The following is a 12,656-nucleotide window of genomic DNA, read 5'->3' on the forward strand; positions in this document are numbered from 1 at the left end:
ACACATTCCATTAATAGGTTATCTACAAAATCAGTAAATAGATATTTTACAATTAATAATAATAATAATAATAATAATAATAATAATAATGATAATAATAATAATAATAATAATAATAATAATAATAGTAATAATAATGATGATGATGATGATGATGATGATGATGATGATGATGATGATTATGATTATGATGATGATATGACATTCAGAGATATTATTGTTATTATTATATTTCAGTTCAAATAGGCCTATGTGTGTACTATATAGGCTTGTTACCCTAAAGTGTTTGCTTTTTTATTTCTTTTATTAATTATTGGAATGTGTCCTGAATTTGTCTATCATCTACCATCATCTCACTGAGCATCTGCTCTTTTAACGGCGTAGGCTACTGAAATCAATACGAATTCACTCATGAGCCATTCGACTCTCTCCATGAGGTTGCCGCTTGAGTCGATTGATCAGTCATTGACTAATTGTTTTAGACAAACATTTTTTCTCTTCTAGTGAGAGGTCGGGAATTTCGCTCTGTTAATTGGATATAACAGAATTTAACAATGGCCTCTTAATAAAATGAATTTTGGGACTATCGTTATAGAAAGAGAAGAAAAGAGGCGAGGGGTTCTCTAATTAGGAACCCCGACTCTCGAGATCCCCGTTAACCTTTGTGCGCGGCTGAGCAGCGGCTGTGTGGCCGGCAGCCTGGCGACAGGCGCCGGTTTCTGGACAAAGGACTGTCTGCTTCTGAGGCTGTGAGGCGTCCCATGTTCTCGTCCCTGCGAAACTCCCTGTCGCGGCGCTTAACCCCTTCACTAGGACAGTGACAGTTTTGTCAACTCTCTCTCTCTCTCTCTCTCTCTCTCTCAATAAACTATGTATATAAACTCTACACACAAAGGCGCACATGTACTCTCTCTCGCTTTCTCTCTCTCTACACACACACACACACACACACACACATAAACACACACACAAACAAACACATACAGACCGACAAATACCATACTTAAACGTTTTGGTGGTGTTTCGTAGTGCGCGCTTTTTTTTCCACCTGGAAATAAATTTATTTTGTTTTTTATATGACTCCACGAGTTTGCTTGTAACATAAAAAACAAAACATAAACGAACAACGAATATAATAGTTTATACATGTCATCTAGGTAAATTTTCCACAAATGCTAAATAATTTCTAACCAACAAAGCCTAAAATAAATAGATCTATAGCAAATAACTCCTTTTCCAAGTGGTTCCATATTTGTTAGGCATGTGTTATTTTCTTTGTTAAATAAATATTACACTAAAGTGTAGGCTCTTAGCTTATAAAATGTTTATTCAATTTCCAAGCCACAAGTATCCTACTCATACAAACCCACAAGATCACAGTTAAGTTGCCATTGTAGATTTTAATACAGACGAAGCAGGAAAACTGCAAATACATGACTGTGAGTATTCGTTCAGGGAAATTCACCGAAACTGATCAACAGATGGCGCAGGTGTATCATCTTACGCCGGTATAAGGTAGAGAACCGTTCACGTTAAGCGTTGCGCGATAAATCCTATAATCCATACCAGACCGACATAAGACAAATACTGTAATTAGGAACCAACACTTTAATTATCAGGCCCAACAAATGTAGGCGTTTACGGAGATGTTCAACTTTCTGACATAACCGGCCACCTCGATGACATTAAACGGTAAAAAGAGAGAATGTTAATAGAAATATAGCGCAACTAAAATAATGCGGCATATCTGGTTATATAGGCCAATCGATAACAACCGCTTGCGAAAAAAAAGGCCAATCAAGTGTGCAACACTTTTATTTTATTGAAATGTAAAGAATGCAACAAAACCATGGTAATTTACCCGAATATCCAGCCCAAAGAGGATGTCAGAATAACATCTCTTGGATGAGGAACGTTTTTTGTTTGTTTTTTAAAGACTCTTTCCGGGACAGACTGAAAAAAGGAAACCTGAGATGTCCCTGCCTATCACTGTATTAAAACTTGCAACGCAATAAATTGCATTTAGGACTACGAAATGAAACCTAGCATCAGAAAGCAAGATTTGCAGTGTCGCGCCTTTCCTTCACACGTCGCAAAACATAAACTGCAATGCATGACAAACATCGAAACACATTCAGTTTCATACAAACAAGCGCTACGTAATATTCATATACAGTCAGGTAACTGGGAAAATATAAATGTAACAAATTGAAAACTAAATAGTATTTACACACCAATGTACAGTTCGAATAAATTAAAATGTATCTTCTTGGATCAATTCAACGTATTTACATAATTTCTGTTTTAATATTACATATAAATAATTAGAAAAACAGGTCCCAGACACAAGCAATATGTTGACCATCCCATCCTGTAGATACGTTGTCAGTCCCTTTTGAAATGTAGTAGGCTACTTATGGACAAGCTCAGGCGAGAAAGCAAAACCATATGATTCGGCGTCAGTTGAGTTATCTTACTGATTGAGAAATCATCAATGAGGACAGTTCAACGAGGACACTTTGGGTTCTGAATTCGTCATTCGTTCATCGCTGGGTTAAAACTCTCGAAAACACAATGACAAACCCACATTTTCCCCAGATTCCAGGTGTATAGGCATGGGACCCACATTCTTATGACCCGAGCTTTCTCAATTTTTTTATGAAATACGAACTTTGATGGAGATTGTGAATGCGGCTTTCAAACACCACAAAGTGCCCAACTGAGAAAGGACGGAAATGTTTAATGTGTCATGATCGGTCACTTAGGAGAATCTCTACCTGGGGACATGTCTCTTTGTTTTTCTAATCCGCTGACCAGCCTTTGTATGTTCTGCAGTTCGTTAATGGAATCTTTCATGGACATTTTGGGGGATCCAGCCCTCTGGTTGGCACAGGCCTTGTGACTATGGGGCTCAGACACGGGACTGCTCTCCCTACTGCCCGATTTGGAGGATCCAGATTCCACACTCAGAGCGCTTGGGAGTCCGGTGGCGAGCAGGCCAGAGCCCTGAGGGATCTGATAAGGGCTGAATCGCAATCTCGGTCGCGCACTGCTCAGGAAAGGGTTCCGGTGGAGCGAGGAGGCCACGCTGCCGGCGGGGAGAGACGAGGCTGCGGCGGCCGCTGCCGCCATGTAGGTGTACGGGTACGGCAGTAGGCTACCGAATGGCGGCATCGAGATACCCTGGAAAATAGGATTTTGGTTACTACATTAAGTATACAAATAATTACATGTTGAAAGTAACAACAACAATAATGTATTTACGTGTCAAAGGTGGTCGTTTTATAGTAGGCCTAATTGCTTAAACTATTTGCAAAGACGCGGCGAAATAGTATGACTAAATGCACAGACTACTATTTGACGCATACTAGTACGAAAACACAACGTCCTGCTTCTTGTTTAGAAATAAAGGATGTGATTTTTCTTAGTTCAAACGTTACGCCCTCTTTCAACTGTAGCTGCTGAGCTACTAGCCTATAACAATTCTCCAGTTTGCTGAATACAATTTGTGAGAATGGTAGATCTTGTTTGTAGTGACGGTTAAATTGTCCAAATTAAATAGGCCTACAGGAAAATGCACAGTCCAGGCTACTTAAAAATACATTTGCTAAACAACGAATACATACTTATTGTATTTCTATGGTAGATATAAAATAAATATCCATAGTCGCTTCTTTTACCTGAGAAGCAAGCATGTGCTGTGATAGGTGAAACGGGAAAGAACCAGATGCCCCCGTGCCTTGAGGTGACAGGCCTCCATTCTCTAATCCACTCGTCCCCGACATAGATGCAAACAAGTGTCCCATGCCCATGGTGGAGAATGCGCCAGGAGCCATTGCAAACTGACTCGGGTGAAACAGCACTGGTTGCCCCGCGGTCAAAGGGTTAAAGAAGTGCTGGCCGTGCAAACCGGACAGCGCCAGGCTTTGCAGGTGGCTGAAGTGCGACGGGCTCTCCGTTTGAACCACGAGCGGAGAAAAGCTCTCTTTGATCCCGCTTAGACCCGAATCCTTCTTGGTGCTTTCCGATGCTTTGTTACTCTTGCCGTCTGACCTGTCTTTCTCCAGGTTTCTGATGCGGAAGGCGGAGTCGCTTTCTTTGCTCGCATCCAGGTAGTCCGCTTTGTTGTCGAGGCCAGGCCTCTCCTTGACCCTGTCCTCACTGCTTGTCCTGAAGGGAGATTGCTGTTGCGGACCTGGACTGTTTTCAGTCATAGACTGCTCCTCGTGCTGGTCAAGTTCTTGGTCGCTCTCGATGCAATTTTTCTCATCTATAAAATAAAACACGAGCAAACGATAAATGCGCGTAGCGGACATATAGACCCATCTCTGGGCCCACGTGTAATTTATGAATTATATTCTAAAGTCATGTGGAAATTATTTAACCATTTCCTCCCTGGGTTAAATCTTTGACATGTTTATGTCAAACTCATTTATTACTCGTGTGTTAACATTCCTCCGATCCTGTGTGTGTGTGTGTGTGTGTGTGTGTGTGTGTATGTGTGTGTATGTGTGTGTATATAAAATATATATATATATATATATATATATATATATATATATATATATATATATATATATATATATATATATATATATATAAAGATGCTCTATAACGCATTGTAGGCCTGAGGCAGAAGACTAACTTAATTTGGAATTTAATTTTAGAATATTGGCCAGGATATATTTTCTTCTTCCGTTTTTAACAGTTCCAACATATGACTGGCGGCTTATGAGTGTTCCATCTTAATGATTCACGTGTTTTTGAAGCCTGATATTGTATTACCCGGTTAAAATGACCAATAAAACTACTAAATAAAGCAGAATTAAAATAAAACAATCAAGTAAGAAGAATGCAAATAAATACCTTGATTGGTCTTGTTGAATTTTAGCGGACTTGTTACTGTTTCGAGAGGAGACTTAACCGATTCCCTCCCGGTATTTTGTTCACAAGATGAAGCGTCTGAATCTCCTCCGTCGCGATCCATTTTGCATTGCTCGTCGTACACTCGCAACGATGGAAGGGTTAACTGTTTCCTAAAGATCGAACTGAAATTAGTTTAGTATGTTCATCAAAGACAGCACGGACTGTTCATTAAATGGCATCTTAACGTTGCAAACGCAATCTACCTTTTTTCTCTTCTTCCGTTTCCTGTGTCTCGGAATCCCTTGGCAAAAGGATTGTTATCAATTTTCAGCTGTGTAATCTGCGGACAACAATGGGTATTTTGGTCGAATTAAAACCATCCAACTTGCCAGTTAGTGTGTTTTTGTCAACGTACATTATAGTTGGGCTCCATGCAATAATATATGCTAAATATTATAAAATTGCTATAGTGTATTTAAAAATATAACAGTTCACATTTATTTAGTGTGTAGAACCCATACACAATACTGAAAAGGTATTCATACCATGCCTGTTTTTTTTAAATTTTTTTATTATTATTATTTTTTTTTATACAGTAGTAAGTTAAACTATTTGCTCTAGCCTACATTATGTCCATTAGACGTTTTCATATTTTTATTATGTTTGTCCTTGGAACGTGATGCTTTGGTCCCTCGATGGATTTGCGATTGTTTTAACCATCTGAGAGTTGGAACCTCCTGAAAACCTTATTCCAGCTAAGTACAACACAGCTAAACCTGTGGCGATTTACAAAATGCGGAGCTTTACAATAATGGTTTACCCCTGATTGTTTTTGTTAATATAGGCCTACCGATAAAATCTTCATTCCTTCATAAACCATTTAGATAATATTTAATCATAACGTACAAGAAATTGCAATGGACTTAGCTGGAATTTCGAGGATTCAAAAAAACTGTTAACCTGGCAACATTTAGCAGGCTACTTCGAGGCTGCAACTTACCTTGTCGTTTTGATATGCAGTGACGGCTATAAAATCAGTCTCCGGAAATACATATGTCCTGAAAGTGCTGTACGGCAGCTTGAGGATGTCATTGGCTCTAACGATATGAAACCTGGGCTGGTATTTATGCATTGAATTCAGTATGGTCTGGAAGATAAAATGCAGTAGTTATTAGTTCATTAGAAATGTCCAACTTGCTATAAGGTATACAATAAGGTATACATTCGGATATACTGCAGCATGTGGTTGGATTTATTGACTTATGCAGACTCCCGAAATGCGTGTTAAATTTGTGATTCGCAGCATCAGTAGTGGAAAACCTAGATGGCCTAATAGTAAATGTTGGGTTAAGGTCGTAGTGGCAGTATATATTACATTAATAATGACAACTTTAAATAAGCCATAATTCATTTATTTATTCACATTATTTATTATTGAATGGTTTAATGATATGGAGGGAAATGGCAATTAGGCTATGTGATTGTTATTGGATAAAGGCTAGGCCAGGCCTACCCTATAGCCAAAGCGGGGAGAAACACCTTAGCTCACAGCCTCAATCCACAACAGTAGGCATGTGGAACTTGTTTTTTCCCTACAACCCAGTAGCATTTATTTTTAAAGCTTTCCTCGCTAAATTGCACTTAAGGGCCAGTCAGAACACTTTGGGGAGCTGACATCCGCACAGTTCCCTCTCGTGTCTTAGTAATGAGATCCAGCAAGACGTCAAAGGTCGCTTTAAGAGTTCCTCGAAACTCGAGTTAAGACCAGCCTTTCGTCTAAGTCCTTGACCTGGATTTCTACGACAGCGCATTTTTTGTTGTTTAATCCACAGCATATAAATCGTTAATAACTGCGGGGCTGCTGATGCCTGAGGGTACGTTTAAAGCCTGTGCTAGTCTACTGTATGTGATGACGAATGGGACACATTATACTAACATACAGATTAGTAACTTTGCTCACTGAATAAATGCAAAATATGAAAGCCTAGTGCTATTAATTTCGGTATAGGCCAAGAACTACAGCCTACATTTTCCCTTGCTGCTGTTATAGCCTATAGCCAAATTCACCAGACACAGGCTATAAAAGTAAAATAAATAAATAGAAAAGTTAAAGTGAAAAGGTTATTTAATTCATTTAATTTATTTCAAGACAATCTAGACCCAAAACAACCTTCAATAGGAACTCCATTTTGCTATACACGCAATGATATAAACATCGAACAAATGCATAGTCAGGATACTTACAAATCCGTGTTTGTCCGAAATATTGTTCGTCAGTTTCAGTTTGTGGAAGGTAACAGGCTTCGCCATCCACTGTTCTCCTGTTGCAGGACTGTCCGGGTGAATGTACATTCGTTTGGGCATCTCGGGGTCGGCCTTTCCCGCTACCATCCAGCGGGAGTTGTGGAATTTGTAGCGACAGTCATCCGCCGCAACAATATCCATCAACAGGATATATTTCGCTTTTTTGTCGAGACCATTTACACGAACTTTGTAAGGGGGAAACATTCTCCTATGGACAGGGAGCAAATGTGGAAACGTTTGATATTTTGCTAGTAAGCATTTTAAAATAGCGTGTCGCTTGAATATAATATAATGAATATAATATAATGAATATAATAGTTTAATCTATTTTTGAGTTAAAATAACGATTTGCCAACAAATAATCTTTAGTTGTAAGCCCTGCAAATTCTGTCCAAAAAATCGACAGGCAAACCTTAACCTAATTCTAATGCTTAGGCCATTAATGCACATGGATTATAACCTGCTGTTATAATCCATGTGCATTATAACGCCAAATATAAAAAAACATACTAGTCGGAGGAACCACGAAACAATAGACTTTTTTATGTTCAATTTATAGTCAGATCCGAAGCATTGCAAAAGGAAAGGGCGCAATGGCTCTGTGTACTTACAGAATAGGCTGCATTTTAATTTCCGATTATAAAGGAAAAAAACAGACATAACTGTTGCGAAATATTGCTTTTAATTCTGCCGCCCATAATTTTCCATAATTTTATTTTGAAATAAATATATTTGATTCAGATACAGACGTGATTCGTGGTTTCCTAATTGACACTACGCATTGTATGTTCTAGGATCCATAGACTACTTCTGAAACTAAGGGCTTTGCCACTCATCATTTTACAATCGATTTGATTTTAAACATTCAAAGACCTATTCATAGTTTACCCATTTTAATGTAGAAACACGCTGCTTTAGTATTAAGGGTATTATCTTATATTCTTATTACTAAAGATCTGTTCAAAAGGCTACTTTCTACAAAGCTTTTAAGTGCCTTAAATTAAAACAAAACTAAACGAATTGTTACCTTCCCGATTTCGTGATGACCATTTCAGTTCCAAGTTTGTGAAATTGGTCCCAAAGTTCCTTAGCCTCTAATGTAACTTTAGGATCGTCCTCGACGTCTTCCTCCGGTTCCAGACTTTTGAGAGAGCGAAGATGAGCCGTCTGGTGGTGATGCCCCAGCGCCGCGTGTAAGCCAGCTTCCGCGGCCCCCGAAAGAGCGTGGTCCGCCAGAGGTTTGGTGAGACCCGGAGGCAGACTGAGAGTCGGAAAGAACGAGGGCTGAGCCGCAGCAAGAAATGCTGACATGGGGAAGTCAGCCGGCCGATGCGCGTGAAAAGGGTGATAAGCCATAGTGGTCCGCGTGAGAACTGGATCTCTCATCGGTGCATCCAAAAAGTAAGATGAAATGATTATATTCGAAAATGTGCGCCCACAACTCGTATATGTCCAGTAGACAAAAAATAATAATCGCCTTCTCAACGACTGATAAAATCAGTGACGAATTTTGGGAACCAGTGCCAAGAATAAAATCATTGACGTTTCCAATGAAGGTAAACGGGAAAATGACTGGTAGGCTACGGTTACTCCCGATTCTGAAGATCCGGTGTGGCAGAGTAATAACATCCGTCAGGACAACATTCACACTTCAGTATGGGACGACGATTTCCATTCTTCGCCCAAAGACACACTGCAGAAAACGAAGCTACTTCGAAAACGTCGATGCGAAAATCATGGGAACTCGGTCTGAGTCTTGCCCTGACCACTGTAGATTCGTGGCTATCTTACATGTCCCTCCTCTTCGGTTCCCTCCACTAATGAACCAAACAGTCTTGATTGCCGATTTTACGCATTCTGGACCAATTGTGGAGCTCCATAGGCGTGGTTTTGACAGCTCCAGCCAGGCTCTGGAAAGGAGGAGGAGGGGGGGGGGGGGCTAGAAGGTGTCGGAAGCGTTTGCAGTAAGAAAACATGTCAACAGAATAAAATATTAACCAATGACAGAGTAAAGATCTGGAAATCCCTCCCCCCAAACGCGCAGTCCAACTGCAGAGCAGTGCTCTGTGTACATCTACGGCCGGCAGAGAGAGCGCGTATTCCGGCTGAAATTTCGTCATTTTGAATAAGATTTTTCCCTCTCCACAACTAAAAAAGAGAGGTTTTTTGCTCACGCGGGACACGGAACAGAATCAGTGAATGGACGCATTGTTGAAAATCAGTTGACTTGCATGTGTTTTAAGCTAAATAAAGCATTGCGACTGGAGCTTGATGCTTTGAGTAATAGAAGCTTAAGAATAGACTAGGCAACTAGACAAACACTTTCTTGCTTGTTTAAGGAGGTATCCACATAATTCATATCAAGAGTCAGGTCAAGCTTTATATAATTTGACTGCATAAAAATATTTTAGCACTAGGGCGTTTAAGATCGCCTGTTTGTGTAGACTACTGTACATTCGGTTTAACCGCGATACAAAGACGAGCGACACAAGTTCGACAATTATCTCATAGCACAAAACAGTGCACGATTAATTATAAAGTAAAACAAAGAAAAACAAAATGCTAAAACCCCAATGCCTATATAATTTCGCGAAAAATATGGTGGATCCTATTTTGTCAGTTTAGTCATTTTAAGCTAATCGTTTGGTCATCGGTTACATTACTTCCAGATACTTAGCAAATAATATAATTTATCACGGGCTACATTTTATCTTCTTTAATCGAAGGGTGGTTTTTTTTTGTGGAAGTCAGCCAACACACAGAATTCTGTGTTCTGAACGATACAGGCATTTCTTCATGTTAAAGTCATGTAGTCACGTTGCAACGAAGCAGTGCACCAAAGTTTTGAATGTTTTGCTTAAAAGCAGTCGTATACCTTTAAGGGCCTCCGCGCGCAGATCCTTGATTAAGTGGGACTCCGTATGTTAAAGGGCGCTTGGCGCCAGGCGGCTGGAGTCCTACAATAAGAACCTACTCCTGTCACTTCATATTTACCCCCGAATCCTCAAACAGCGTGCACCCATCCGCTCACTGTTCCTTTCAACTTGCAGGTTAAACGAAACGCAAAGCACTTTTTTGCCCCTTTGAAATATTTCTGTATGCCGCAATTAATCGATAACCTCAAATGTAAAAAGCGATGAGTGTAAGATGTCCCCTGAAGCTTTATGCGTTAAAAACAGTAATAATGAATCGTGCATGTTTTGCTAACCTCTTGTCGAGTGTTGTGAGCAAACAACTTTCCACACAGAAGGAGTTGCGCTTCAACAATGTCTTAAGATGTTCGTCTGTTTGGATCTGAGAAGCGTATGATGATTGCTTATTCCTTGATAGGCTACTCCACACTACATGCATTAAACAAACGTTCATACCTTCAGCGCAACAACAAATATGAACAGAGGAAATCCAAGATGCCGCCGCAGGTCCTTGGTGCGTTTCTTCTCATCAAACTTTGAAGTCGGTTGACGAGTCTCAGCCTTTCCAAGTGAAAGGGCTACGTGAAAGTTTATGCCGCTACAGTTACGAGCCTTCGGTTCTGTTTTGCTTCGATGTATGGATGCCACATCTCGTGGATGAAAAAAAGAGAACATCAGCTGACCGTTTGGATAATCCCTCGACATTAGGAACCAGCATGCTCTTCAGTTATGGTAAGGTAAAGAATAGGCATCTCATGATCTGTTTGACCGTAACAGGCATCACTACTAAACAGATGTCAGGTGGAAAACTTTGTGGAACGATTCCATTATCACAAAACAAACAGAAAACAAGACAGTTGACTCCAGTGGCTACATATGTTTCCAATAAAACCTGATAGATCATTCATAGAATCAAGTCACTTTTATAGCTTGCTGAAGTGATTAATGTAGAGTGTAAAATCTTCGCTACGGATCTCTAAACGTTTGTTATTAGTAATTAGTTGCGAACGATTCATACAAAATAAATATAATATTCAAGTTAATAACTGTTTGTGATTTTTTTTTACAGTAATTCATAAATATAACAATGTATACTTTTCCTATAACCTGATTTTTTCCTGATGTTTTTGCGTAGGCTGAAGCAATGGACATGTGTCTTATAATAAACAGATACAGAGAAATGGATCACGATAATCAAGAATTCAAAATATACATTGCGACTTTGCTTGGAAGACGGATTGCCATATCCGTTTATTAATAATACATTATTTATTTTACAATTGCTGTGAGAAAGCATCACAAATGTGTCTACAGTGCATTTTCTGAAGTAGCCTACTTTAAAAGCCTCATTGAAAGAAAACACATTAACCCCACACGAAGGAAGTTAATGATTTGCCATGTATATACTCGTCGAGCTAATTATATAAACAAAAGTCAACATAACGCTCGAGCCTATTTATTTCTACTAGGTAGTGCGCGCTCTTAAGTCCTAACTGCTCTGGCAGGGTCTAGCGTCATACGTGTTAGGCTGGCTAAACCTGTATATCTCCTTCAAGAAACGTTTAATTTTCAAATGACTAAATACTGAGTCACAGCTAATAGCCTGGTGACATTCGGCGTAGCCAAATTCTTTAGACCGTTAACTTAATAAAAAGGCGTGATTGTGCTGAAGAAAGCATGATAATAACGTATTTGTTTCCTTGCCGAGGTTTTTGTATTAAGTCGAATTATGCTCCTTGAAATTGAGTTACCATCTCCATGCAAACACTTCTCTGCTGTGTTTATCTTGTGTACAAAGTCCTTGGCGCCAGGCCGCTTAAGACCTGTCAAAATTCTCCATATTTTCCCCATGAACACTCCAAGCATCTGACATGCCAAACCTACCTCTTTCTCCTCTCTCGCCTGTCGTATTTTTCTTTTGTTACAGGTTATTTATGTGTCCGGCCTAGCTACTTGTCTTAAGTTCTGCCAACGGAATCCACCATTTGAAAGTTGCATACTTCGCGACTGTTTAAAGAGATTTAGTTAATGCTGCCCCTTTGACATCTCTATGATTGCAGACAGCGCGAAAGAGGCTCCGCACCCTTACAGGAAGACTGATCCCAACCCATCACCGCGGCTACTGTACTGTGGGAAGAGGATAAAATGTAGTTTCGTCAGATGCGTTGATTAGAAAAGAACAAAACAAAATTGTTCTCAGCAAGTATTTGATTGCCCACGTTTTCAGTCATTCTTCAAAGCATTATCAGCTAGTCCTTTTGGTCATGTCAAAGGTAAGGAACAAAAACAACAGAGCCAACAGGTTATGTATGCATCCGACAACAGTAAAAAAAAAAAAAAATCTAAAACGTATTCTCAAGCAAGGTAAGATAGGCAATAACAATTCTCATTAATAGTGGAGAAACAGTCATTTTATTAAAATGGTTTTAATTGCAATGACGCGCCTTCATGTGTGATTACGTTTCCGCCCACCGAGATAAGAGAAGCATACACAGCGATCCATTCTTTTCAGTGAGGCTGGGTGAACAGAGAGCGGGTCTCTGAGCAAGGGTTGAACATTAAGCTCTCGATTTC

The 12,656-nt window shown here is 39.6% G+C and overlaps 1 protein-coding gene across 2 annotated transcripts; it reads right to left on the bottom strand.

Annotated features, from left to right (window-relative positions):
• Nucleotides 1-1,799: 1,799 nt before the first annotated feature.
• Nucleotides 1,800-9,069, bottom strand: tbx2a (T-box transcription factor 2a). Of its 2 annotated transcripts, none has more exons than XM_027023767.3 (7): nt 8,198-9,069; nt 7,111-7,378; nt 5,867-6,013; nt 5,130-5,206; nt 4,867-5,036; nt 3,681-4,270; nt 1,800-3,183 (listed from the first exon to the last, which is right to left on the bottom strand). In XM_027023767.3, exons 1-7 carry the CDS (start codon nt 8,554-8,556, stop codon nt 2,758-2,760), a joined length of 2,037 nt encoding a protein of 678 aa, XP_026879568.2. In that variant the 5' UTR covers nt 8,557-9,069; the 3' UTR covers nt 1,800-2,757. The 2 variants fall into 2 exon arrangements, with proteins under 2 accessions (XP_026879568.2, XP_026879567.2); XM_027023766.3 differs by having other exon boundaries at nt 4,867-5,048.
• Nucleotides 9,070-12,656: the final 3,587 nt, after the last annotated feature.

Source organism: Electrophorus electricus, chromosome 8 (assembly GCF_041902795.1).
Source record: "Electrophorus electricus isolate QZ-2024a chromosome 8, ASM4190279v1, whole genome shotgun sequence".
NCBI lineage: Eukaryota > Metazoa > Chordata > Actinopteri > Gymnotiformes > Gymnotidae > Electrophorus > Electrophorus electricus.

Excerpts from the sequence above, each read along its gene's own strand:
- tbx2a (XM_027023766.3), bottom strand. The coding sequence starts at position 8,556 with ATGAGAGATCCAGTTCTCACGCGGACCACTATGGCTTATCACCCTTTT. Across the intron at positions 7,379-8,197 it reads GTCATCACGAAATCGGGAAG|GAGAATGTTTCCCCCTTACA; the intron begins GTAACAATTCGT and ends CCCTGTCCATAG. Across the intron at positions 4,271-4,866 it reads ATTCAACAAGACCAATCAAG|ATGAGAAAAATTGCATCGAG; the intron begins GTATTTATTTGC and ends TTTATTTTATAG.